The sequence below is a fragment of the Podarcis bocagei genome, assembly GCF_964188305.1.
Source record: "Podarcis bocagei genome assembly, chromosome: 15".
In the NCBI taxonomy this organism is placed as follows: Eukaryota; Metazoa; Chordata; class Lepidosauria; order Squamata; family Lacertidae; genus Podarcis; species Podarcis bocagei.
The window spans coordinates 29,585,732-29,613,412 of NC_138141.1; the positions used below are offsets into that span (position 1 = coordinate 29,585,732).

The following is a 27,681-nucleotide window of genomic DNA, read 5'->3' on the forward strand; positions in this document are numbered from 1 at the left end:
TACACTGCATATATAAACTAGAAAATACATCTTTCAGGAATGTTTCATTTTGCAAAATAGGACTGACCCACATTCCAAAGAGCACAAACATGGAGAAAGATTAGCTTGACCTCTTGTTTTTGTTTAGCAAAGAAACAGCATCAGTGCTTGGGTTGTATCCAACCAGCGTCTCGTCAAGAGTAGATGCATTGGAATTAACAAAACTAATCTAGTCATGTGTGTTTATTTCAATAGGTCTACTCTGAGCAGGACTAGCATGGGATACTGCCCGTTGTCATGTAAGCTTTTCTAGATTGTGCTTGGGATGGTACATGCAAATTGGAGGTGTCAGTCTTGTGGCTGGGGGAAGACCTAAACCAAATTTCTGCCAACTTCATTCAGATCATGATAGCCCAAGGTTGGGTGGACCTGTGGCCCTCAAGATGCTGTTGTTGGACCCTCCAATCCCCAACAGCCAGCATGACCAATGGTCAGGGATGGTGGGAATAGTAGTTCAGCAGAATCCAGACAGCTACCAAAGATTCCTCATCCCAGAAATAGATTTTTATGGCCTTTTGCCGCTGTGGTTTTCAGGTAAGATCTTCTGGGAACCTTTTCTACACTGACTTGTCTTCCGAGGAAACCCTGGCACACCTGTCATGGGACTCGTGTCTCATGGAGGGTCCTGAGAAGGCTTCTGGGGAGCACTCTCAGGTCTCTGAGGCCCCACCTTCGTTCTTCTTGGGACGCACCCAAGAGAACACTCTTGTTGGTGTGGATTTTATGAAGCGGCTGCTTGTGGAGGGCAAACTGGCGGCGGTGGTGGGGTTTTTTGGGAAAGTGTGTCCACCGTTAGGAACACAGGGAGCTGCCTTATGCCAGGTCCAGCCATTAGTGGAAGAAGTCCAGGGACCCACTCAGCAGAAGGAGCAGGAGGACTCCAAGACACAGCAGGACTGGCTTACCAGGCACAAGAGTCTGAAACTTGTTCCCAAAGTGGAAACTAATATGATGCCCTCACAATGCCATAGGACTCCAGTTCCCATCAGCATGGCTGGTGGCAAGGGATGATGGGAGTCCCAACAACTTCCAGAGGGGGCGCCACAGTAGCTGCTCCTGTTTTGCTACCTAAAGAGGCCCTTTGCACAACATAGGAATAAGATGAATAGCTCAGCTGGTTAGAGTGTGGTGCTGATAACGCCAAGGTTGCAGGTACGATCCTTGTATGGGGCAGCTGCATATTCCAGCATTGCAGGGGGTTGGACTATTATCCTCAAGGTCCCTTCCAACTCTATGATTCTATGAAATATTTCTATGAATCTGGAGCTTTGGGCAGGGGGAGGGAACCCCAGGATCCCCAGAAACACAGAATAAAAACTAGGGATTTAAGTCAACCAATTAATTGTTGAGTTTGAATTATGGCAGAGGTGGGGAGCCTATTTATGGCCCACCAGATTTTGTTGGGCACCCAACCGCCCGCCCCCCAACAGCCCAATCCAGCTTGTTCAATGGTCAGAGATGCTGGAAATTGTAACAGGTTCTGCTGGACTAGGGAGAAACAGCAGATCCCAGTTTATTTTGCTTATTTTGGGTGACAAAACATTTATCGGTTTTGGTTTGCTTGCTTTTAGCCTGGTACCCTGGAGGAAAAATTTACCGGGTTAAAACAAATCTCTGCATCTGGACTGCAACCAGAAGAGCCGAGGCAAATGTCCATTTTAAGGAAGAAATGACAGGCCAAAAATGGTTTGTGCTGTATGACGTGATCGTCAGAGTTATTGCATCCATTCTGGCAGCTAACAAATCAACCCAGAAGAGTTTTAGTGCCAGTAGAAAGAGAACCTTGCTCTCCTCTCATGGAACCCAACCCTATTTAATCATCACTGTTACATATTCACGGCTTGATCAAAATACCAGGTACCAGGCATTAATCAGAAATAAACTCAAATGTGAGCTAAAGTGGTATTTTAATTACCCAGAATGCCTTAAGACATATCTACACTATGAACTGAAAGTGGTTTAAATGGGCATTTTCTCCCTTCAGGAAACTCTGGGGACTGTGGTTCTGTGAGGTGATTTAGGGTTTCAAACATACAGTCGTACCTCGGTTGTCCAACTTAATCCGTTCTGGCAGTCCGTTCGACTCCTGGAACTGTTCGACAACCAAGGCGCGGCTTCCAATTGGCTGCAGGAGCTTCCTGCACTCAACTGGAAGCAGTGGAAGCCATGTGAGACGTCCGGCTTCCAAAAAGCGTTCACAAACCAAAACACTCACTTCTGGGTTTGTGGCTTTCGGGAACCAAAACGTCCGATTACCAGGGCGTTCAAGAACCAAGGTACGACTGTACCCCTGTTCCTCTCATCAGACTTCATTTCCCAGGATTCTCTGGGGGTAGCCATGGCAGTTAAAATGGCACAAAATCAATGTAAGTTTGTAGTGTAGTTGCAGCCCTAGTTTCCGGATATAACCATTGTTCTTTTCAAGACCACGGGCTTGTTTTTCCAACAGACACATTGCATACATTTTCCTTTTTTTTTTTAGTTTATTGTTTTTTAGCAAAAAAAAGTTACAAAGCTGCACCCCAAATGTACAGATTGAAAAGATGTACAAATTACATTTTTAAAAACAACACCAACAGCAATGGATTTGATAGTAAAAAAAAAACAACTGCATTTGTGACCGAGGTCAACTCGTTTTAGTTTTCATCTTTCTTTTTTAATACTGTGAGATATAGGTAAAAACATAACTCTGCATAATTTATACAGTAAGTTGCCTTCTGACTTGGTTGACCCTCTGAGTAGCGGCCGGACAAACGCACAGCGCTCGTGAATCGGTTATGCTCTCGCAGCCCCTGAAACCCTGGCCAAGCTTGGGAGCTGCTGTCATTTAAATTAGTTCCATTTTGCATTCATAAGACTACCTGCCCATGCTCCACTATAACTTCTTCTTTTTCCCTTGGTCTCAGATGCTTCTGGAGATATTAACAAAACTGATACAACAACAATGCACATTCTCAAAAGGTCCTTTCAATGCCCTTGTCTTAAAATATACATATTTATTTATAGGAATATATATATTTATTAATTTCTCTCTCTCTCTCTTTTTCCAGTTGGGTGAAAAGCAACAAGCCACAATTGGCTTCATAGCTAAGATTCCAGTTGGGTGTCTCCAAACAAAGTCCTATAATATAGGAGCTTGCTTCTGCTTCCGCCCCCAAACCGGAAAACAAAACAAAACAAAAAAACTGGTCATTGCCATTAGTCTGGAACAAACAAACATTTATCTTCTAAGACTTAGAGGTCTTGGTCTTTTCCTTCCCAAAAAAACAAGAAAACAAAATAAGCGCCTTGGACTTTACAACGCTTTGTCTAAGATCTGAAGTGATAACCACTGCAAATTCCGAAACGCATTCCACTTGGCTCTAGAGAGGATATAAGGCTTAGAACCAAAATAAAATGCATAATACTGGCCCACCGGAGAATCCACCTGCCTGTCCAAGACAGAGTTACAAAAAAGAAAAAGTTGACTCCAATAATAATTATAATAATTATAATATCCAGTTTTTCAGCTTTCTTCCCAACGGAAAGGCACATGTCCAACAGAAACAAGAAAAGAAATGTCCAGAGATATCCACGGATGGAAAAAGAACAGCTCGTCACATGGAGAAAGGCGCCTAGTAGTAGCTGCCCAGGTGCGATGGCATATGGGAGTTGGCATGGCGGGGCACGTTTGGGTTGGGGTAGATGCTTCCTGCCGGGGAAGTCCAATAGGGCGACGCGGCGCCAAAGAAACTCGAGGAAGTGACGGGCATGGAGGAAGGATGTGGAGGCACAAAGTTCACCTTCTGCTGGTGCGCATGGTACGAAGGCACGTAGGAGAGATCCGAAGGGTATTTGTACATGGAGGACTCGGTGGGGTGAGGCTGGAGCGCCTGGGCAATGCCGTGAAAGTCAAACTTGTAGGCATACCTCTTGCCGTGCACCTTGGTCATAATGTTCTTGTCGTAATAGTAGCGCAGGGCCCGGCTCAGCTTGTCGTAGTTCATGTTGGGCTTGCTCTTGCGCTCGCCCCAGCGCTTGGCCACCTCGTCGGGATCCGTCATCTTGAACTCCCCGTTGGTGCCTTCCCACGTGATGCAGCTGGCGTTGGAGCTGTCAGACAGCAGCTCCAGGAGGAACTGCCAGAGCTGGATCTGACCGCTCCCTGCAAGAGAAGAGGCCACAAAACGCCCAGTTACCAGGAGGTACAATGCCCCAAAGCCAAGGGGCCGGGAATATCATCTGCCAACTGATAACTGATCAATGCCAAAGTGGAGCAGTGGTTAGAATGCCAGACTGGGACCGGGGAAAGACCAAGGTTCTTTTTTAATATGTAAAACATTATTTATTTGGTTTTTCAAATTAAAATTTTACAGAGATATATCAAACATATATCATGAAAACAAGATTCCAAGGAATCTCCTGGACTTCCATCCTCCCCTTTGTGGGTCCTGTTATTAATCATTTCCTTCTGCATCTTTTATGATAATCCAAATCTTCTACATCTCCATTGTGTCCAGAATTCACCCTTAAACTGCAAGTGATATTCCAATACTACTAATGATTTTAATTGTTTACAATGGTCTTTAAGATCAGTTATAATTTTCCCCATTCCTTATTAAAATCTTGGTCTTCCTGATTTCTGATTCTTCCGGTCATTTTAGCCATTTCAGTATAGTCCATCAACTTCATCTGCCATTCTTCTCTGGTAGAGACTTTGTCTTCTTTCCATCTCTAGGAAAGACCAGGGTTCAGTTCCCCCGACTTGGCCATGAAGCTCCCTGGGTGAGTTTGGGGGCTGGTCACTGCCTCTCAGCCTAGCCTACCTCACAGGGTTGTTGCGGGAATTAATTGAGGAAGGGGAGAGGACCATGCAGGCCGCCTTAAGCTCCTTGCAGGAAAAGGTGAGCTATAAATGGAATAAAAATATTGGTGGTGGTTTGTCTCCAATGTCCTTCCAGGTGGCTTGGAGATGTCTATATCCTATTAATCCCAATACCTCCTGGATGTGAGCCGGACAAGATCAGGCATAGACAAATTCAGCCCTCCAGATGTTTTGGGACTACAACTCCCATCATCCCTAGCTAACAGAACCAGTTGTCAGGGATGATGGGAATTGTAGTCCCTAAACATCTGAAGGGCCGAGTTTGCCTATGCCTGGTTAAGATGATACATGGAATGTATCTTCTCTATCTGTCAGGGTGTGCATGTGAAATGGCAGCCATTTGTGGGGGTTGGACTGCAGCTTTAGGAACCCTTTTCTCTATATACTGTAGTCTAGACAAAAACCTCCCTCCTATGAAGCTGCCATTGCCAGAAGTTGCTGGTGGCACCAATAGCCAGTTTCCTCTGGTGGATATAACGATCCCCCCCTTGACGCAGAGTGATAATGAACTGTCCCCTATTAAACCAGTTGTTCCCAAAGTGGGTGATACTACCCCATGGGGGGTGGAATTACCAAGGAGGGCACTAAGAGGCAAGAGGTGCTAGAGGTATAAATGACTATCAGATTTTGAAAAGCTGATGTCACTGGATCAAGTACATCAAATTTTGTTGAATTATAGCTTTAATTGGATTTTGAATAAACGTGCAATTAATTGTTACTGTTGCGAAATTTATTGCATTGTGTTCTTTTGAATGATGCTATTTATAGATTTGGGTATAGGGCAGTGGGGGCAAGTTTATGGAATCAAGGTGGTGGTGGCCTCAAAAGGTTTGAGAACCACTCAGTTAAATAGAAGCTTCAGAGGGGATTTTTGTTGGGACTTCATGGGGGTGATGAAAAGGGTTAAACCCTTCCTCATAGCTCTACTCCTGGTCAGACCTGGTCACGCTTCCTCCCCCTGCAGCTGCTTTTTAAAAAACAAGGATAACCTATTATCCTCAGTAAATTTTATGTTTCCCTTTGGGGCCCCCGGACAGCTGGTGTACCTGGCGGCTCCCATGAATGAAAGATCACAACACTCTGCTTGTTTGTTTTCTGTTAAATAGCAGCCATTGGAGAAGGAGGAAATTCACCTTGTGAACAGCCACTCTGGTTGCCTCCCAACAGAATATTAAAAGCGTGATAAAACACCAATCATTAAAAACTTCCCTAAACAGGGCTGCCTTTCAAATGTTTTCTAAAGGTCAGATAGTTGTTTATTTCCTTGGCATCTGATGGGAGGGCATTCCACAGGGCGGGTGCCACCACCGAGAAGGCCCTCTGCCTGGTTACAATGTAATCACATGCTCAAAGCAGCTGCAGAAATTCCAGCTAATATTTTGTGAATGAGCAAACTGGCTGTGGTGAGGTATGAGCTGATCCATCAAGTCAATGCCATACATTGGTTTATTATTTCTTGGACCAGATGAAATTGACAGGATTTTTTATTTTTTGTTTTGCCAAAGCAACTATGACCCACCCATACCTGCCTTCGGAATTCAACAATGACATTCCTTGTGCTTAGGATGTCTGTGTTCAGGTAATGATTTTTCAAGCCTTGTGAATCTTGGCATTGGATTTAGAAAACTCCAGCTAGCCAATATATATTCAACAAACCTCCTTTCTTTCTTTCTTCAAAATGAATACTGTGCTCGCCCCTCCCCAAAAATGGTCTTAGCTAACAGGAATGCTCCCTGGACAGAAACCCAGTGACCTTAAACTAAAACAACATGTGACCCCAATAGTTGGTGAGTGTTTCATTGAACGGGGTGGGGGGTGGGACCCAGAGTGAGAACTGCAACCCATACAGGAGATGAGAGCCATAAGGTATTGATCTAAGAACTGGAGAGATAGAATGAGCCCATGGGCTGTTAACCTGTTGACCCACTAGACTCACCTGGGTTGGCTAAACGGCTGCTGGTAGGTCCTAAAATCTGGTAGGGATCTAAGTCAAGAGACCAACAAAAGGAAAAGAAAATTAGACACTGTTCAGTCCTCTGCACCAAAGGCTACTTATCACAGCTGCAAACTGCAATGTTATTGTTAGCTTCAACGGGATGCTATTTCCACTGTCCATAAGAGCACCTGAGAGATCCCTGCTTGCTGTTCATTTCCTGGGTAACCAATAGTTATACATAGAATATTTATTAAGGGTGTGCATCACCTCTGTGTACTTTCTGAATTACGAGGCAAATAGGCATGATTTGGGTAAGCGTAAAACCACTCTTATGTCATAGTGGTATAATAATAATAATAATAATAATAATAATAATAATAATAATAATAATGCTCCACCCATCTAGCTGGGTATATACATATTTTTCTAAGGGAATAAACTTTCGACACCAGTACCTGGCTGGGGTCGCTGTTGCTCCACACTCTTGCTCACAGCTTGCGTCCCTCCCAGAGGAGGACCTGGGGGTATCAGAGAAATGAAAGCATTTCAGATCGCAGGAGAAAAAAGGAAACAGAGTCCATGCACAATAAAAGAAGACTGTGTAATACAGTATTTGAAGGCAGACCTTGTCGCCATAGTCCGTGTTTTTCACCAATGAGTGATGCTGGTGAAGTTCTCCGCTGAGCAAGAGACTTTGTGAGCTCAAAAAAGCCTGCCTCGGAGAAGAGGTGAGCCTTACCAGCTCCTGGATTTTTCTCTGGTGTGGATTCAAATCCAATCCAGAGAAGAATTCCCAGTTGCCCTGCCCCACCTTGCCACTAGGCCACTCTGTCCACCTCACCACAAAGCCGCTCTGTCCTTCAATCCCCACAGTCCTGCTAGCTTCCCCCCACTCCCCTAAATATTCTCAGATTGACTCAGTCAGTCCAAGGTCCTCTTCTTTGTGGTCTGTTTATGCAGGCCTTCCAGATAACCTACAATAGCCTCTCTGTTTTTGTAAAAAACAACAAAAACAAAAAACCCTGTGCATTTTAATCGTAGGGGTGTTGTGTGTCCTATTTTCATTGCATTTGTTTAGTTGATAAGGCAATCAATTTTATTGTATATAGCCAAAGGCCTTTACAATGGAGAATAAAAGGAAACTTTCCCCTAAAACAGGCATAGGCAAACTCGGCCCTCCAGATGTTTTGGGACTACAACTCCCATCATCCCTAGCTAACAGGACCAGTGGTCAGGGATGATGGGAGTTGTAGTCCCAAAACTTTTGGAGGGCTGAGTTTGCCTATGCCTGAGCTAAATTCATACAACATAACCTGTAGCAGTTTACAGCATAAAAAGAAATTTACAACATTAAAACTTAAAATTGGAGTGCAGCCACGTAGCTGGAATGGAGCTTCTTGGCTGCCAGAGCAAATTTGGCTACCTGGTGTGTAATATGTACCTGTAGATGTTTATCTGCTAGGTGTTCAACTGCTATGTCCTGTGCAGATTGACCTGGAAGCCATTTAAGAACTGGCAGTATAAATTTTCCTCTGGGCGTTGTATACAGGGGGCAAATCAGCAGATAGTGTGTGATGTCCTCTGCCAGATTGCATCCATGTATACATTTGCAATCCATATGGGGAATTTCCTGATATCTCCCCTCCAAATATGCTATGGGCATCTGTTGAAATCTTAGTTCCACAAAGGCCCTGCATAGTTGTGGGGTGGTCAGAGTCTCAAGGTAATGGGGCCTTGAGTGATTGATCTTAACTTGGGGAGTACCAAGTAGAGTAATGGGTGGCAATGATGGGTGCTCTGTCTTGGTTGGCATCCTGATCAAAAATCAAAAAAGGGTGCCAGTATACATCCTTGCTTGACACCTCTGTTAATTGGAATTGCCTTGAAGGCCCAGTCTCACTTGCATGAGGTTCCCTCGATGTTGGGTGAGCCAGAGAAGTCTTTTATCTGTATTTGAATGGGCCAGTTTGTTCCACAGCTGTCCCCTATCTATTAAATCAAAGGCTGAGGAGAAGTCAACGATCACAGCATAGAAAGTCTTATGCGGGCTTTTGGTGAATTTACAGATTAGGTGGTACAAAACAAAAACTTGATCTGCCCACCATAAATCCTGCTTGCATTTATTTAGTTTTGATTTCAATGCTTTCTAAAAATGTTTCATTTTATATTTACATTGTTTTATGACTCTAAGCTGCCCAGAAACTTTGTGCTACGAGGGGATGCTAAAGTAAACATCCCTTCCACAATGTTAACTGATGTCTGTTTGAAACTTTTTAATGGTTTTTATTGTATGTTTTTAAAGCTATAAACTGCTTTGATTTTTTTATGATACAACAGCATACAAATATTTTAAATACATGAATAAATAAATAAATAGATGAGTTAGCTGAGCAGAGCTCCCACTGAAAATAGGGGGAGTCAAATGAAGTCATGCCTAACTTGTCATGAGTCCTTTAATAAAGCCCATGTTTCATAAAGCAAGTCTGAATCTAACCCAATATTTACGCATGTTTACTAACGGAAGTTCTTGAGATGGCTTAAACTAAAATTAAAACACAGTAACACAGGTGTTCGGGACTTCAGCATCACTTAACCCCATTCCTCCACAGTATGAACGTCAACAGAGCCAATGGCACTACTCTCCCTTTCTATATCTCAGCTGAACACCTTGTGTTCTCAAGCCGAGATACAGATGAGAGTGACAGCTGAGATGCCTAACCGAAGAAATCTGCTGAAGTCTCTGTTTATTTTGAGGTCAAAGTGGGTTAAAGACTCTCTCTTTCCTTTGTGTGAGAGGAGAAGAGTCGGTGGACATAGCCATTGTTGTAGCGCTTAATTCAATTTTTTAAAAAAGTTAAACAGGATGTGCCAGTTGTCATCTAGGCCATCGGCAACTCACTTTTGTTGTTGTGGCTGGAGTTCATGCTATTGCCCCATCCTGATCTTCTGACTGCATCGTAGGAAGAAACATCTAGGAAAAAAGAAGAAGCGAATGTTTCATTTAGAGCAGGGCACAGAGGCAAGAACGGGAGAAAATAATGGCTTGGTTTTAGGAGGTAGTTTAAAATTTGTGCTTGCTTTCGTTACAATCTAGGGATCGAGGTGAGCTAGTGCTCTCTGAGATGTTGATGAGCCATGACTCCCGCCTTTCCTGACCATTGGACATGCTGGCTGGGACTGATGGGAGTTGGAGTCCGACAGCATCTTAAGGGCCACAGATCCCTCGCTCCTGTTGTCCTGGATTTCCTGCAGCCTACCCATGTGAGAGGCGGGCATTGCCATCGGCAGCTGTGAGGTGCTCTGAGACGTCTGAAAAGTCAAGCTGAGCCCAGGAGACGCAGCATGCAAATAACGGACGTAGCCAATAGCACCTTGAAAGGAATACCGTATTTTTTGCTCTATAAGACTCAGTTTTCCCTCCTAAAAAGTAAGGGGAAATGTTTGTGCGTCTTATGGGGAGAATGCAGGCTGCGCAGCTATCCCAAAAGCCAGAACAGCAAGAGGGATTGCTGCTTTCACTGTGCAGCGATCCCTCTTGCTGTTCTGGCTTCTAAGATTCAGAATATTTTTTTTCTTGTTTTCCTCCTCCAAAAACTAGGTGCGTCTTGTGGTCTGGTGCGTCTTATAGAGCGAAAAATACAGTATGTAGGAAGCGGACACAGGGGGTGTCCTGTTTCATATGCAGAGGGTGTTCATGCCAAATAGACCACAGGCACTATCTTCCTGTGGGACCTTTTAAAAAATGTGAATACACTTGTTGACATGTAACCCTAAGCCAAATCGTAACCTCTCTTACCATTTGCCTGCCCTCCCTCAGTCCTCCCACTTCCCTTGCACTTTTTGTTGACTCACTGCCTTGTTTTGCTTCTTGGTGGCAGCTGCAGCAGCCCTAGGATGTTGGGGTTGGACTCGATGACCTCTGGGGGTACCTTCCAACCCCACATTTCCATGATTCTATCATTTGAATACTCAATGTGTGTACATGCTGGCTTTGATCTTTTCCAGCCAGCAATTCTGCTAAAAAAAATATTAATAAATCCTGGAATTTCCATGTTCCAAGAGAGCAAGAATTTTGCCTCAGGGTAACAGCTCTGAATCAACAGGATTTGAAACCGGAAGATATTATTGAATGAGTATCCACAGGACCAAAGCCTAATACCAAAAGGAGTAACAGGGCGAGCCACAGCCTTACTCAACAAGAAAAGAACCAGCATTTTAAAAAACTAAATGCTTCCAACATTTTACCATCAGCAAATGAGATGCCCCATTTTTGTGGCTCATTGGTTTTTTATTTTCAAAACAAAACAGCATTATGGAAGTTCAAAACTACAACAGTGCTGCCTGCACAGCACTTCTGTATACGACAGGTTTACTAGACTCTGGTCCAAGGTCACCTCCATGGTGTGCATTTAAAGAAATTTTATGCCACTGTTAGCACTCACAGAGAATCCTGGGAAGCGTAGTTTTTTTTAATGGTTCTGCCCTCCTGGAGCTACAGTTCCCGGCACCCTTTGCAAACTATAGTTCCCAGGATTCTCCGTGACTGTTAAAAGCTGTATAATCATGTATTAAATATACAGAGTAGATGTGATCACACTGAGTCAGTGAAATAAGACACTTTGCAAGGAAGAAGAAACTGACAACCTACCACCAGAAAGTTTGAGAAAACTTTTGGTCCTTGCCAATCATTTTCAGTTCTTTTTGTAAAAATAATAATAAAAACCCCACCACTTTCTGTCTTTCTGTCGCTTTCCTTTAGCCACAAGTGCAAATTCCCATCCCTGCCATCTGGTGAACCTGGCACTTGAGAGACCCTTGAAAGGGCAGTTTTAAAACCAGTCCTGAGATAATGCTCTTGGGATGGAGAACAGCTTTAATCTCCCAAACAAATTAAAGCCAGAAGATCCTATTGTCTGCTCCTTTTGGGAATGACAAAAACTGCAAAAATTGTCAGATGGAAAAAAAACCCCTCATGTTGTTGTCTCTTCCAGCTGGCGCAGGGAAAGCTTCCTTGGTATTTTCCTGGTTTCGTTTTTTTAAATGCTAGAAGCTGGTGTGGATTTTTTTAAAACAACAACAGACAAACAGAGGCAGAGCCATCTGTATGCATGATGCATGTTTCGTCAGTTATTTGTGTGTATTTGCGTGTATGCGGGATGGTTGTGGGACTGTCTCATCGCCCAGGGATTAGCTCGCTAGGAACACAGGAAGCCACCTTATACTGAGTCAGCCTATTGGGCCATCCAGCTCAGTACTGTTTGCACTGACCAGGGTTTCAGGCACAGATCTCTACCAGGTGTACCTGGAGATGCCTGGGACCTTCTGCATGCAAAGCAGATGCTCTACCACTGAGCTACAGTCCTTCCCCTAAAAACAAGCAAGATCCCAGTCCTCATCATTCTGCAATAGAAACACGGGGATCTCCCTTATATGGAGTCAGCCCATTGGCCCAACGCTACAGCTAGAATGGAGAAGAAATGAGGCTAAAAGCTGGGACAGCTCAGTTGGTGGCACATGAGGCTCTTAATCTCAAGGTCATGGGTTCGAGCCCCACGTTGGACAAACGATTGCAGGGGGTTGGACTAGATGACCCTCGGAGTACCTTCAAACTCTACCATTCTGTGCTTCTATGATTCCAGCTGAAACCTGCGAGGGAGACACGACCCCAGGAAGAGGAGCTTTGGGTTGGGGATTTTGGAATTTGCAACAACTGGGAACTTAATGAGTGCATTTCCACATCTTTCCAAAATGACAATGACAATAGTTGCTCAGGGGAGCCAACATTTTTCTGGCTCTCTGGCTCCAAAGCCCACCCCCCTGCCATCAGCCAAATGAATGCAATGTGTGCACCACGGCAGCACTCGGCAGCCACCTAACCCAGAGCCTTGCAAAATGTGTTTCAGACACAATGAGGCATTCTCAGCCAGGGAAGCAATCCAGAGCACGGGGTTTCTGTTTATTTATTTTGCAAAAACAATCCCATTCTTGTGACAGAGCTCGCAGCCAGCCTGTTGCGTTGGGCAAAGTTGGCAGGAGACGCTGGATTTCCGCCCCCACCCCAGCCAAACACTGAGATGCAGCTCTGAGCTATGGAAGTTGGGGGTAGGGTCAGTCTGGATGATGCTTCGAGTCCCTTCCAGTTATTGGGATTTTGTATCTTTAGAGGTGGGGTAGAATGTACAAAAACAAGATGGCCAGACCAACCCCTTTGTCTAGGCAATGGCTGTGGCTGACTAGTCAATCATCGTGATTAATGTACAGTGATACCTCTTGTTGTGAATGGGATCCGTTCCGGAGGCCCGTTCGCAACATGAAAAGAGCGCAACCCACAGCGGTGCATCTGCGCACACATGGGTTGCGATTGGACATTGTAGTTCAATGACTTCTGGAGGGCCAGAAGTCCCCCATAAGTAAAGGGACCCCTGACCATTAGGTCAAGTCGTGGCCGACTCTGGGTTGTGGCGGTCATCTCACTTTAATGTCCGAGAGAGCTGGTGTACAGCTTCCGGGTCATGTGGCCAGCATGACTAAGCTGCTTCTGGCGAAGCAGAGCAGTGCACGGAAAAGCCATTTCCCTTCCTGCCAGAGCGGTACCTATTTATCTACTTGCACTTTTGACGTGCTTTCGAACTGCTAGGTTGGCAGGAGCTGGGAAAGAGAAACGGGAGCTCACCCCATTGCAGGGATTCGAACCGCCGACCTTCCGATCGGCAAGTCCTAGCTCTGTGGTTTAACCCACAGCGCCACCCGTGTCCCTCTTATGGAATAGGGCACCCCTATTTTCATCAGAGAAATGTTGGAGAGTGATGTAGGAGACTGAGGTGGCACGTAACAATATTTTGCAAATGATGAGGGGGAAAGAGCTGCCCTCTGGTGTAGCTCGTTGCCATCCTGCCGGCTTCAGCAGATATGAGGATCTCTGTGACGGCTTCCATGACAAATGTGTGTTCAATTCCAACAAAATTAAAAAGCACAATATAAATCCTATGAGGCTTTCAAGAGCCGTCATCTTGCAGCCATCTGGTTTCCATCCAGAAGGTCCTTGAATGAACACAGACTCTATCGCAAACCAGAGAAAAAAGATATTAAACAATGTCTACAACGTCACGGACTCTTTCATCCAAAGATCTCTCAGATTTGCAGACCATTTAGGCCTCATTGATAATTTCTGGGAGCAGCTCTGCCTGCCGCCTTTGTGCTGGTGTTTCTTGTAAGGGAGGCTTCAGTTTTGAATCGCTCCTTGCTGGCCTTAGCTGCTTTCCCTCCCAGTTAGCCAACTGCTGAAATGTGGACTGGAAGTTCCTTGGAGCAGGGACCTCTTCAGCTGCTAACCTTCGCCTATAAAATACTTCAGGCCTCAGTAAGTCCCATGAATTTCAGTGGCGCTTACTTCTGATTTACATTGTCAGGATGCGGAACCTGGGGGGGGGGAGACTCTGAATACTGCTGGACTACAACTCCCATCATTCCTGACCTCGCCCAAGCTGGCTGGCACTGATGGGGGTTGGAGTCTGGCAGCATTTACAGGGACACCCCTGGTGTATAAGATGCACTGGAAATCACGGCTTGCCTAAAGAAATACAGTGGTACCTCGGGTTACATACGCTTCAGGTTACATACGCTTCAGGTTACAGATTCCGTTAACCCAGAAATAGTACCTCAGGTTAAGAACTTTGCTTCAGGATGAGAACAAAAATTGCGCGATGGCGGCACTGCGGCAGCAGGAGGCCCCATTAGCTAAAGTGGTGCTTCAGGTTAAGAACAGTTTCAGGTTAAGAATGGATCTCCGGAATGGAATACAGTACTTAACCCGAGGTACCACTGTACTTTCTTTTTGGTCTTTCTGGTTTTCCCAGGCTTTTAAGAACAGCTAATGTTAGCATCTTTTAACATGTAGAACTATTTCGATTTAATCGCCTGCTTCATGGGTAGCTGACCCTCTTTGGCCTGAGGGCCACATTATAGTAAGCAACCTCTCAGGAGGGCCAGGAGGGCCGGCAAGCAGAAAACATTTTCTCTCCCCATCTCAGCGTGGAGGGAGCCCCACAGCCCTGAAATGGGGTGATCAAGCTTTCAGCTTGTCCTGCTAGATCTGGCTTAGGGGTCAGCTACCCCTAGTCTCTTGAATAAACAGTTGCTTCCTGATGTGTTCATCTATATGCCAATAACTTTATTATTTTCTTTTTTTAAAGAAAATGCACTTTTATGCTTATTCCATTGTTAGTCACCGAGGGAAAGGTATGTTGAGAGTGGGGTTGCAGCGTATGCAAATAAAATAATTTAAAGTGATTTTAGAGGTGGGGAAAATTCCACCCACTTGAACCACCATCCAAGCCCAAGGTCTGGCAGGATGAGTATGTTCAGAATAGGTGCCCCCACAACAGGTGGGTCTTCCTCAACCTGGCTCAACCAGGGATGTGCTGGTGTTAGTTCCCCTGCACTAGTTTAAGTCCTGGGACTCCACTGGTGAAAGTAATGCTGCTGTCAGCCTTCGCCCACCCAGCAAAAAAATAAAATCAAACAGATTTTCAGGAATTGGACTCTGCACTCTTGCAGCCAATAGAAATGCAAGATCTATTTCTCCAAACAGCTCAGGGTGCATCTGCGTGGTTCTGTGCCCTCTTCCCCAATGTAATCCTCACAACAGCCTCATAAGGTAGGCTAGGCGGGAAGATAGCAACCAGCTCAGGTCAACCAGTGAACGTTACGGCCGAGTCGGGACTAGAAGAACAAGTCCTCATCCAACACTTTTAACCAGGACACGACCCTGGTTCCGTTTCTGCATGGCGAGGCTGCGGACATGCCATTCATTTGACGCACATTCCCTCTCTGCAAAGTTAAACTATGGAACTCCCTCCCACAGGAGGCAATGGTGATTATCGACTCAGACGGCTTTGAAATAGGCAAATTCATGGAGGAGGAGAGGGCTATCGATGGCCACTAGCCACGATGCCTATGCTCTGCCTACGCAGCTGGAGGCATCAATGCTTGTGGATGCCAGTTGCTGGAAGCTGCAGGAAAGGAGAGGGATCTTGTGTTCGAATCCTGCTTGTGGGTTTCCCTTTGGGGCCCCTGGTTGGCCCCTGTGACTACAGGATGCTGGACTACCTAGGCGCCCATGGTCCTGATCCAGCAGCCTTCTTCCTATGTTCTTATGAATCTGGGGAGCTGTAGCTTACCCTTCCCAGCACTACGATTCCCAGCACCCTTAAAAAAAACCTGCAGTCCCCAGGATTCTTGGGCAAGAGGAAATGGGATTCAATTGCATGGTGTGCATGCAGCCAGAACTCAGTCCTCGTACGCATGAGCACAGGCGCAATGCACGCTGGAGAAAGACACACGCTGTTGGTCTGTAGAAACACACCATCAGGAAACGCATTAACTTTTTGTCTTAGGAAAAAGCCCAGATCAGTCTGGGATCTTTCTGAAGGGGGCAAAGGTATCCCCTCCAGCGCATTCCTTGCACACATGTGCCAGAGGACTGCACTCCATGCACTCAAGGCAGAGGGAGGGAGGGAGATGGATGGGGGCAGAGAAGCCCCCTTATTTAGCAAGGGGCAAAGGAAGGATAATGGTTACTTAGAAAGTGCTCCAGACAAGCTGTCAGGTTGAATTCAGCCCACTGGAGTCTTGCGCTGGGACAGTCCTGGCCTTCAGGGATCCCCTGTGAGCAGTGTTTCCGGCCTGCTCCAGCACAGAGACAACAGGGCTTTGTTTCCAGGAGGGGTTGCCTTCCCCTCCTTTTTTCCCTTCTCTCTCTCTCTCTCTCTCTCTCTCTCTCTCTCTCTCTCTCTCTGAAAAATGCACATAGCTACCTCCAAAGCGGGTCAGGGAGAAATGCAGACACAACACCAGCACTGGAATTTCAAAGGAAAACAGTGGTGGTTTTTTTTAAGCTCCCAAGAGCAAGCTACTGTTTCTCCTGGAACCAAAAAATCCTGACTTTATAGTTCCACGCAGGAGCAGCAGCAGCAACAACATAAAGTATACGTGGTGGTGGCTGCAGGTGGGGGACGACAGCAAATTTTGGTGCGCCAAGTCCTGACTGGGATTTGGGGTTGTTTGGCCAGTAAAGGGGGGGGGAGGAATGAGGGAAAGATGCAAAGGTTCCTGAGAGGGAGAGACGGTTAAAAAGAAAGGAGATTCCAACTAAATGTCAGGAAGAACGTAATGAAGGGAAGAGCTGTTTGACAGTGCAAGGGACTCCCTTGGGAGGGGGTGGAGTCTCAGGAGAGGTTGAATGCCCATCTCTCATGGATGCTTTAGTTTAGCTGATATTCCTGCGTTGCAGAGGACTGGATCAGAAGACCCTTGGGGTTCCCATCCAATTCTATGAAATCTCTCAGAAGAGTTTGGATTTGATATCCCGCTTTATCACTACCTGAAGGAGTCTCAAAGAGGCTAACATTCTCCTTTCCCTTCCTTCCCTACAACAAACACTCTGTGAGGTGAGTGAGGCTGAGAGACTTCAGAGAAGTGTGACTGGCCCAAGGTCACCCAGCAGCTGCATGTGGAGGAGCAGGGAAGCGAACCCGGTTCCCCAGATTACGAAATCTACCGCTCTTAACCACTACACCACACTGGCTCTCAGGGTAAGCAAAGGTGTGTTTTTCTATCTGCAGAAGGTCTTCCTGGCAGGATGGCCTCCTTCATTCACAAAAGATGCTTCAAAAACCAATATATTACTTATGGGGGTGTGTGATCCTCCCCTTGTGGAAAAAGGTCTAGAACTCACTCTTTCTAGAGCATGGGTAGGCAACCTAAGGCCCGGGGGCCAGATGCGGCCCAATCGCCTTCTAAATCTGGCCCGCAGACAGTCTGGGAATCAGCGTGTTTTTACATGAGTGGAATGTGTCCTTTTATTTAAAATACATCTCTGGGTTATTTGTGGGGCAGAGGAATTCATCCATCCCCCCCCCCCAAATATATATAGTCCAGCCCCCACAAGGTCTGAGGGACTGTGAACCAGCCCCCTGCTAAATAAGTTTTCTGACCCCTGTTCTAGAGTAACTCTACTTCTGAGGGCACAGCAAGAGGTGCTATTTGTTAAAGAGTTTTTAGCATTGCATAGCTCTCTCTCTCTCTCTCTCTCTCTCTCTCTCTCTCTCTCTCTCTCTCTCTCTGTGTGTGTGTGTGTGTGTGTTTGGAGGGAAGAACAGATTTGGACCTCACATGTAGGGAAGGTTGTGGGTTTTTTTTAACTCATTGCCCTGACTGCCATCCTCGTTGGAACAGGAGTGGTGGTGTCTGCCCACTATCTGCAATAGGCTAACCACTTGCACATTGCAACTCCCCCCACCCTGCCCACAAAAAAAGAGGAAACACACTGAGGAAAAAGAGGACACTGGTTTGCATAAACATGCACGTGGTGATTTATATACAAATCTATAGAGAATTACAATAATCTGAATAGAAATATGTCCTGTTTGTGCATTTTTACCACAGAGGGGTACATGAGTGCCTGCTTTGCATTAGACTGGGACATCAAAGGCATCAAGGTCATAGAATTATTCATTCATTCATTCATTCATTCATTCATTCATTCAAACAAGGTATGTGCCACTTAATTACAATGTTCTCTATGCGATTTACAAAGATACAAAATAAAAAAATAAGTAAAAACTATAAAATTTAGCGGGGCAGAGAGGCATCACTGCCCCCATCCCAATCCCAACGCTAATAATAATAATCTTCAGGGATAATGAACGAAACAACTCAAATTTGCATTTTGTGTGTATGTTTAATTTTCATTCAGTTGTGTTGTCTGTCTGTCTGTCTCTTTTCTTTCTTACATTGCATGTTACTTAACTGTCTGTCCTTTCTTAGATAAATAAACAAATTAAAAACTATAAAATGAAACACACATACACACACCCGCTCCTGTGGTTCCCCTATTGTTATGCCATTTTACCAAAAGGCACTGGCGCCATCTCCAGGGGGCCCTGGGTACCCACAAAGTTTTCACTGTGGGTGCCCATTCTCTGCCTGCCACCACCACCTGCTGCCTTAGCTCCAGCTCTCTGCTGCCATGGTGGCAACTGGGCTGGGGCCTCTGCCTCCACCACGGGTCCTCTGTTGGTTTTTTGTGTCCTCGGCCCTCCCCTTCTCTGCCATTTTTTTTCCCATTTAAAAAACTGTTGCGAAAAGCTTTTTGCAGACTCCCAAGACCCTCACCCAAATCTGGCCTTTTAAAAACAAAAATGTAATTTCCGCTTTTAAAAAGCAACATCTCTGACCATTTCTGTGTGCTCACTGCTGCGATGCCAAAAGGTTTCCATGTCTTCTGCGCACACCACCTACATTTGTCCCTTTAAATTGTTGTCGCTGCTGTTTGCTGAATTGAACGATGGATGATAAAATAAGGATTTAAAATGGCGCTGAACAGCTAATGGGCAAAGAAGAAGACCTGAGAATTCTAAAGTTCTCGCCACACCCACTTTTGCACATTGGCGACACCCACATTGGCCACACCCACTTTGATGAACAACCCTCAGAATGTTGACTGAGGGTCAAGGCCACCCTCAGCCTCAAAAGATTTAGCCACTCCTGATGTAAACCATGCCGTTTTGCATCGCCATATTGAAATCTGGTTTGGCAAAACGCGAATGGTGTTCTGAGGATGCTACCCTGCCTGTACAATAAACTACCTTGTGATGTCTCCCATTTTCCTTATGCGCCTGCAATATCTGACCTGGCCTGCCAAGTCATGGAAACCGAAACAGACTCTTTCCCATTAAAACAAAACAAGCAGAGAGGCCCAAATCGTTCCACTTAGTGATGAGAGGAGCCTCATTTCGTTTGCAAGAAAATTGTTCCTTGGCCAGGAAAGCCTGATGATTCTCATTAGGACCACTCAGGTCTCCAAGGCAGCTGAAGACAATTTGTACCAAGGACGCGAAACCCCGTACATTTGTACGGTTGGGATGCTTGCTTACGGGGAACCTCAGCCAATGTCCAGAGGAGGCCGGGCTTGATCCCAAAGGAACCTGCCACACGAACCGCAAGGCAGACTGTTGTGGAGGGAGCCAGAGACAACCTGAGCATGTTCCCCAGCACAACCACAACCGCCTGTGATACTGTTAGGAGCAATCTGCTCTCTTGCTTAGTGGCTTGGCTCCTAACCATGAATGCTGATTAATAGCCAGTTAACACCAACAAGGAATGCATAGCACAGCTCCTCCAAGTGTCCCTATTTTCCAGGGACAGTCCTGGATTTGCAAAAGCCTGATTTGATCCTGGAATGTCGCACTTTTCCTTAGGGCATCCCTATTTTCCTTGGAGAAATCTTGGAGGGTATGATAGCATACCTACCGACTAAGGTGGCAGCCAAGCTAATTGTTGTTGGGGGGGGCGTGTGTGTGTGTGTGTGTGTGTGTGTGTGTGAGAGAGAGAGAGAGAGAGAGAGAGAGAGAGAGAGAGAGAGAGAGATCTCTCCTAATTTAGCAGTCATTTCTGTACCCCAGTTATACTGTGCAAATAAACACAACCCCTGAAATACTGACCATGAGTTTCATAGTCTTTTGGTTCCACAGTGTGTAATATTCCCTTTTAACCTGTGGTGCATCTCAAATCCCAGTAGGCAATACCACTTAATTCTGGAGTGCCCTTTGGATTGTTGCTCAACTACATCATCCTGCGGAAACAAGCCCAGGCCCCATAGTCTTTACCAGATGTCCTTTACAGTGTGTCTCTTCCAAAGGAGGCGTGGAGGGTGTCCGCATGGACATGCTCTCCCCGGGGAAATGTGCCTAGTGCCATCCTTGTCCATTCTTAGGCACCAGACTAAGATTTTTTTTTCACCTAGCCCTTTGGTGGTTAAATCATCCTCTCCTGTGGTGCTCATCTTTTAGTTCATTGTCGGATGAGCATTTTGGGAATGTTGTACTTTGCACTTTTTAAATGTGGTTTTTAATTTATTTATTTTATCTATATTTTATCTAGAGACCTTTGAGATCCTTTTTTTGGATAAAGCAACTAAGAAATGTGAATAGCAATAGCAAAAAAAAAAAGCCCACAAAACATCTCTAACCACTGGGCATGCTAGCTGGAATTGATGGGAGTTGGAGCCCAAGAATATCTGGAGAGCACCAGGTTGGCTACTCCTGACTTCCTGCATCGCATAGCACACTCTCTAGTCCAGAAAAAGCTCTCCTTACGCCACACTAAACTTAGAACATCATGTACTTGCACAAGATAAGCGCACTTGGGGGAAATCCAAATTTTTCAAACCAGTTTGAGCAAATATGGGATCCATTTGCTGCATTCTGGAAGTCTTAATTTCAAGAACTGACAGTCAAGTTGTGATTGTTGTTTGAATTATAAATTATTCTGCCCTTAACCTAATAAAGAGGGGTGGGGGAAGACAGCAATTCCCTGCGCTAGTTTCCAACCGATTCTTTTCTTTTTCTTGGGGTTTTTGTGGGCATTTTCTTCTTCTTCATTCTACTCTGATCCTTTTTTATTTTTATTTAGAGACAGACAAATGAGGAAAGCACCCCTGTACATTAACGGCGTGAAGGCCAGACACCAAATAAAACGCAGCCTCTTGCATGCTCTGCACAAAAAGATAACTAACCAGGTTGCCTTTTGAAAATGAACACAGGGCTGCTCTCGAGCGACAGAAGTTACGCCAGATTCAACAAAACCACACAAAACCCAGAAGGGTTACTTTTGCAGCCTGAGCGCGCTCTCTCTGTCTCTCTCTGCTTGCCTTCCTGTGTTTACAGTCTCAGCACCTGTCCCCCAAGGGGTCCAGAAAGGAATGAGGCTCAGATCTCTCAGTGAGGTTGATGGGTTTGTGTGCACTCCCCGCTTTCAGATGGAGGCTCTGGGCTCTCCTTGTTTGCTTCGTCCAAACAAGCTTTTGTTATTATTTTCAAACAGATACCCATTCACCCAGAGAAGGAGCTGGAGGCAAGCGTGGTGAGCTTTGTTGCCACCTTGCAGCCGGGCTGCTCAGAGGAGGGCGAGGAGGGCACAGGGCACTCAAGTGGGCGGCTGCTGCGGAGACAATGGCAGCACCTGCAGGGTGCCGCATTCACACACACACAATGTTTGCGTACTGCTTCTCTCTGCCTGCGAGGCAGGTGGCGGCTGAGGTTAGAAGGCGCAGCAGCAGAATCAGATAACATCCTCTGCTGAGGCCAAAACCACACAGAGCAGGAAACACAAGGGTGTCACCCCAAGCAGGCACCCTCGTGATGATCTCCCATTGCTCAGCCACAAGGCCTATGCTCATCTTCACCTCTTTAGGGAGTGCATCGTCACAACCTGCAAAACCACGCCTCGCTGCTCATTGCAGCTGGTTATGATGTGGTGGTGGTGGTGGGGACTCAGAAGAATGCAAAAAGAAGAAACTAGTCCTCATCAGCGCCAGCTATCAAGGTTTAGGTCCACAGACCCTCCAAGTGTCCCTGTTTACAGAACCCATCCCAGTTTCTGATTTGATCCAGGAATGTCCCACCTTTCCTTAAAGGTAAAGGGGCCCCTGATCATTAGGTCCAGTCATGGCCAACTCTGGGGTTGCGGCGCTCATCTTGCTTTATTGGCCGAGGAAGCCGGCGTACAGCTTCTGGGTCATGTGGCCAGCAGGACTAAGCCGCTTCTGGCGAACCAGAGCAGCGCATGGAAACACCGTTTACCTTCCCGCTGGAGCGGTACCTATTTATCTACTTGCACTTTGACATGCTTTTGAAGTGCTAGGTTGGCAGGAGCAGGGACCGAGCAACGGGAGCTCACCCCATTGTGGGGATTCAAACCGCCGACCTTCTGATCGGCAAGTCCTAGGCTCTGTGTTTTAACCCACAGCACCACCCGCGTCCCCACCTTTCCTTAGGACGTCCCTATTTTCATCAAAGAAATGTTGGCATGGCATGCATTCATTGCAGCCATCACAGGCTTGAGTGCCCTCTGGAGAATTTTGGACCACAACTCCCATCAACCCCTAAGATGTCAGGGAAGGTTGGTTTAATGTGAAGCTTGAAGCAGTCTCTCCTCCAGGAGCAATCTTAAGGCTTTCTGAAGCAGCTTACCCAAATCTCTGAAGCAGGTGATCTAAAAACAAACAAACAACCCACAGGCCTCTTGTCCCTGATAGCTGGTACCTGCCAGGTACTCCTTTTTGCATTCTTGTTGCTTTCATTGCCTCCTGCCTGTCTTTTTGTCTTCCTGGTTGTGGAAAATCGCAGTCCCGTTTCAGAGCCTTGCCTTTTCTGTAACATGCAATGAAAGCCCTACTAGTAGGGGAGGGCAAAGGTAGAGGAGCAGAGCTTTTTATGAGCAGGGCGGATGATGTCATCTGCCAGGGTATTGGGCTCCTAGACAGACCCTTCTTGCTCTGGCTAATGACAGAGGTGAGGGTTTTATTAAGTCTACGGTGGTACCTCGGGTTACATACGCTTCAGGTTACATACGCTTCAGGTTACAGACTCCACTAACCCAGAAATAATGCTTCAGGTTAAGAACTTTGCTTCAGGATAAGAACTTTGCTTCCGCAGCAGCAGGAGGCCCCATTAGCTAAAGTAGTGCTTCAGGTTAAGAACAGTTTCAGGTTAAGTACGGACCTCCGGAACAATTAAGTACTTAAGCCGAGGTACCACTGTACACTAGTTTTCTTTCTGAAATCATAAGATGAAGGGTGGTACATATATATTCATATAAATAAACAAAGTAAGGAGGCTTCAAAAAAAATTGAACTTGGAAGAATCAGGGAAATAATTAAGTAGAGGCTGGGTTCTTCTTTCCTTTTCTTCAGTGGGGTTCCCAGTTCATGCTAGCAAACTTAATGCTAAGCTTTCTTTGCAAGAGGGTTTGCATTTCTAATTAAAAGCCAAAGGTTGCATTTCAGCTGGCTGAAGATCTTTTGTTAATGCTCAATGCACCTTTTTTTTTTTTTTACAAGTAGAACCTACGCAGGCAGCAGTAAGCACACCTGAGTTCAAAAGAGCCCACTCCAAGCACTTCATACAAGCTTGCTCAGGGTTCCTTTTAGAATCCAGTTAAATACTAAAATAATATCTATGTTACTCTGATTAACAAAACGGAGCTTTTTATAGAAAAATGTATGTGGCGAGAGGTTTTGGCTTCCGTCTTTATCAACTGCTCTGATAAAAAGGAAATGACACTGTTTCGAAGGTGTCAGTTGAGGAGATTAGAGGACATTGTCCATGATGCGGAGACCATTCTCCAGCCTGAGGCCATGCTAACATGTCCTGTATACACATCCAGAGGTTCTCCCACTATGCTTGTGTTGTTGTCATCTCTACAGCAATTATTGATCAATCCAACAGGCTGCACTTCTCTGAACTGAAATATTTTGCAGCTGGTTGCTCCGCTTCTTCTAGTCAAATTGCAGATTTGTAGTCTTAAAATGCATGTGTATGCCAGCTGTAGTTTTACCTTATGTACTGGATATATCCCCCCCCCCTTTTTTGCACTCAGTTATATATTATATTGCCGGACCTGCATGTGATGCCCAGGACAGGGCCTTCTCTGTGGCAGCCCCAAAGTGGTAGAACTCCCTCCCAAAGAGATACATTTGGCAACTTCACTATATAGCATCCAGAGGATGCTGAAGACGCAGCTCTTTACTCTGGCTTTTGACACCTAAGAGGTATATTTTCAGGACCCACTCTATTTTGGGTGGCTGCATCTTTTAAATTCTTAAGCTCTTTATTAAATGGTTGCACCCTGGGACCTTAGGGAGAATGGCAGGTAATAAATTAAAATTGTGATATTGAATTGCATTGCTTTGATCTTGATTATTATATCATCGTTTTATATGCTGCTACTGCTGTAAATACGAAAAACACATCTAAAAAAGGAAATTGTAATCAATGAAACATCAAGTTATAAAAAGACCTGGCCCTTTTCCCTCCCCCAAAATCTCCTAGAGCCAAACCCATCAACCGTCAGCACACAGGAGATGTTGGCAGAGCTTAAACTGAAACAGATACGCTACTTGCTTCTTTTTCCTGTAGGTGGGGAGGGTTAGGCTTCTAAAGCCAGGATGAAGCTGGGATTTAGATTAAGTGATTGCTAAGGGAAATGGACTCAGCGGCTGCAGGATGTGGGAATGTGGAAGTACCACGAGACACAACACTTTGCAGAAGGGATTTTTATATAAAATGTGGGCTTCGTGCTGAAACAGACAGTTGCAAAGGCATGAATTAGCTAAAATCCAGACCCCACCCCACCCCCCTTGTCAGAGAACAAGCAGGCTCTGGTGGGGTGCTGTGCCTGGAAAGTCATAAGGAGGATTCTTCGCTTGTTGGCCTCTAGACGAACAGACGTCCAAAGAGTAAATGTCTGGCTTCAACATTTGAGCGATCCGCAGGACATTTTCTCCATGGATCTAGAGCACTGCAATCCCATGGGGCACAATTATCTGAAAGTAAGGGCTCTCCCAGACAGTCATTGTTTAGTGGGTAGGATTCAGATTGCATACTGCCAAAATTCACGTTGCAGGATTAACATGGGTTTGGTGCTTTTGTGCGGAAAAACCTGCCCCTCCCCCCCTCCCCAGATATGCAAGAAATATTTTTGCATTAAGGAAAATGGGCAAATCTGTCTATTTCGGTGCCCCTCATTTTTTCCAGGCTTAAATTTAATCTGCCTCGTTTCCACATCCATTTGCAATTTTTCCTGTACAAATCTGCACAAACGTTTCTGGGGTTTTTTTCCCTGTATGCAAACTTTTGTATCCAATTTGGGCCCATTTCTGCAGTTCCCCAATCAACTCTCCTTATTATTATTAGATGATAGATATATATATATAGATAGACAGATGATAGATAGATAGATGATAGATGATAGATATAGATAGATAGATAGATAGATAGATAGATAGATAGATAGATAGATGATAGATAGATAGATAGATGATTGATAGATAGATAGATGATAGATATAGATAGATAGATAGATAGATAGATAGATAGATAGATAGATAATAGATAGATAGATAGATAGATAGATAGATAGATAGATAGATAGATAGATAGATAGCATCCTCTTGGGGCAGAGAACTGCCTCACAAATTTCAGAGGAGGGAGGAGGGGAGGTCAGGTTAGGGTGGCGGAGGGAGCCAAGCAGACTTGCACCATGCTAGACCAACAGGTGGTGGCTGATGGGGAGCACCAGTGAAATGGAACAAAGGAGAGGATGAGAGAGGGAGAGGAAGTTGTTCCTTCTCCCTCTCTATTGTCGCTCGCACCGGGCCAGGCTCCTCGTCAACCACACCAACAGCGACACAGCCGCCATTTTGGGCCAGCTGAGCTGAAATACGGGGATTGTGTTTGAAGTCCAAATGGGACAGGGGACACTTTTGTCCAAAAATGGGGCAATCCTGTTTTTTCTAGGGACAGGTGGCAACCTCTGGTATCATGAAGAGGAGGCTGCACAAAAGATGGATAACCAGAGAACTTTTCCAAAAGCAGTTAATTTCAAGGGCAGCTGTGTGTGTAGAGAGCTTTATTGCAGAGCTAGAAGCACGGTGCCCGATTGCTGACTCAGTTCCTGGTATGGCAAGCCATGAGGGCCAAGACAACGCAGTACACATCCAAAGACCAAGATCAGCCTCTGGGATGCACACGCTTTAAACTTTCCATCTCCTCACCAGCTGCCTCCACAATGCTGTGATCAAAGCCTTCACACACATACACTCACACGGGTCGACTCAGATATTGCACAACCTGCACCCCTCTTAACATGATGAGGAAACCCAACCCCTAAAGAAGTGCTGCAGACCTGCTTTGGACCTTTGCTCAGTTTTGGCTTAGCAGCGATGCAGACACAGAGAAGGAGAGAGGAGGCCATGGAGGGGGAAAGGTCGAGGGGATGCCTAGCATGGATGGGGGCCTCTACCGGGGAGGCCACGAACAGGTCCGGATTTAGGTTTGATGAGGTCCTCAGCTACTGAAGGTAATGGGGCCCTTTATATGTCCAGCTGTGCTTTGTCAACAACAAATTGTTGCTGTTTTTTGTGTTGAATATATGGTAATTTATGGACCTAATAGGTATCTAAAGCCATTTGCACATAACAAAATATGTATTTGATCAAAGTAATTGTTGAACTGAAATACAATTAAGAAGTATATTAACAGTGAAATTGCGGGGGCAAGAGAGTGAGGTCCTAAGCTATAGCTTGTTTAGCTTATATGTAAATCCGGCACTGGCCACGAATGCAACGCAAAAGGACACATGAAGATAAAAGCCCACAGGGGGACAATTACACACCTGTTCAACTGCACTGACTAATGCAACAAACAGAAAAGCAGAGCACCATCAACACACTCGGGTGCATTAAAGAAGAGTTTTGGATTTGATATCCTGCTTTATCACTACACGAAGGAGTCTCAAAGCGGCTAACATTCTCCTTTCCCTTCCTCCCCCACAACAAACACTCTGTGAGGTGAGTGGGGCTGAGAGACTTCAGAGAAGTGTGACTAGCCCAAGGTCACCCAGCAGCTGCATGTGGAGGAGCGGAGACGCGAACCCGGTTCCCCAGATTACGAGTCTATCGCTCTTAACCACTACACCACACTTAAAAGCAATATACAGCAAAAGAAGGCAAGTCTTTGCCTCAGTAAAGTGAGGATCTGAAATTTAGACCAGGAATAGGGAACCTGTGGCCCTCCTGAACTTTTAAGTATCATAGAATTGTGGAGTTGGAAGGAACCTCAAGAATCAACCTCTTACAAGGCTGGAATCTCAACTAAACCACCATGATTGATGCCCATCCAACCTCTGCTTTAAAACCTCCAGTGAGGGAGAGTCCATAATTTCCTCAGGGAGTCCACTCCCCTGTTGAACAGCTCCTAACGCCAGCAAGTTGCTGGACTGC

At 45.6% G+C, this 27,681-nt stretch overlaps 1 protein-coding gene and 1 long non-coding RNA gene across 5 annotated transcripts in view; both read right to left on the reverse strand.

The window, feature by feature from the left end:
- Window positions 1–204: 204 nt before the first annotated feature.
- The window catches only part of FLI1 (Fli-1 proto-oncogene, ETS transcription factor), a 118,887-nt gene continuing 91,410 nt past the window's right edge, over window positions 205–27,681 (reverse strand). For all 4 annotated transcript variants that reach the window (XM_081172631.1, XM_081172630.1, XM_081172632.1 and 1 more), the window contains 4 exons: window positions 9,739–9,810; window positions 7,295–7,357; window positions 6,840–6,887; window positions 205–4,183 (listed from right to left, as the gene is read on the reverse strand). In XM_081172631.1, the coding sequence (XP_081028757.1) occupies window positions 3,654–4,183; window positions 6,840–6,887; window positions 7,295–7,357; window positions 9,739–9,810 (713 nt within the window). In that variant the 3' untranslated portion in view covers window positions 205–3,653. The remainder of the gene's footprint in view (window positions 4,184–6,839; window positions 6,888–7,294; window positions 7,358–9,738; window positions 9,811–27,681) is intronic.
- LOC308574703 lies at window positions 4,360–6,571 on the reverse strand. Its single transcript, XR_014002554.1, has 2 exons — window positions 6,052–6,571; window positions 4,360–4,823 (listed from the first exon to the last, which is right to left on the reverse strand). It is a non-coding gene; the product is annotated as an uncharacterized lncRNA (long non-coding RNA).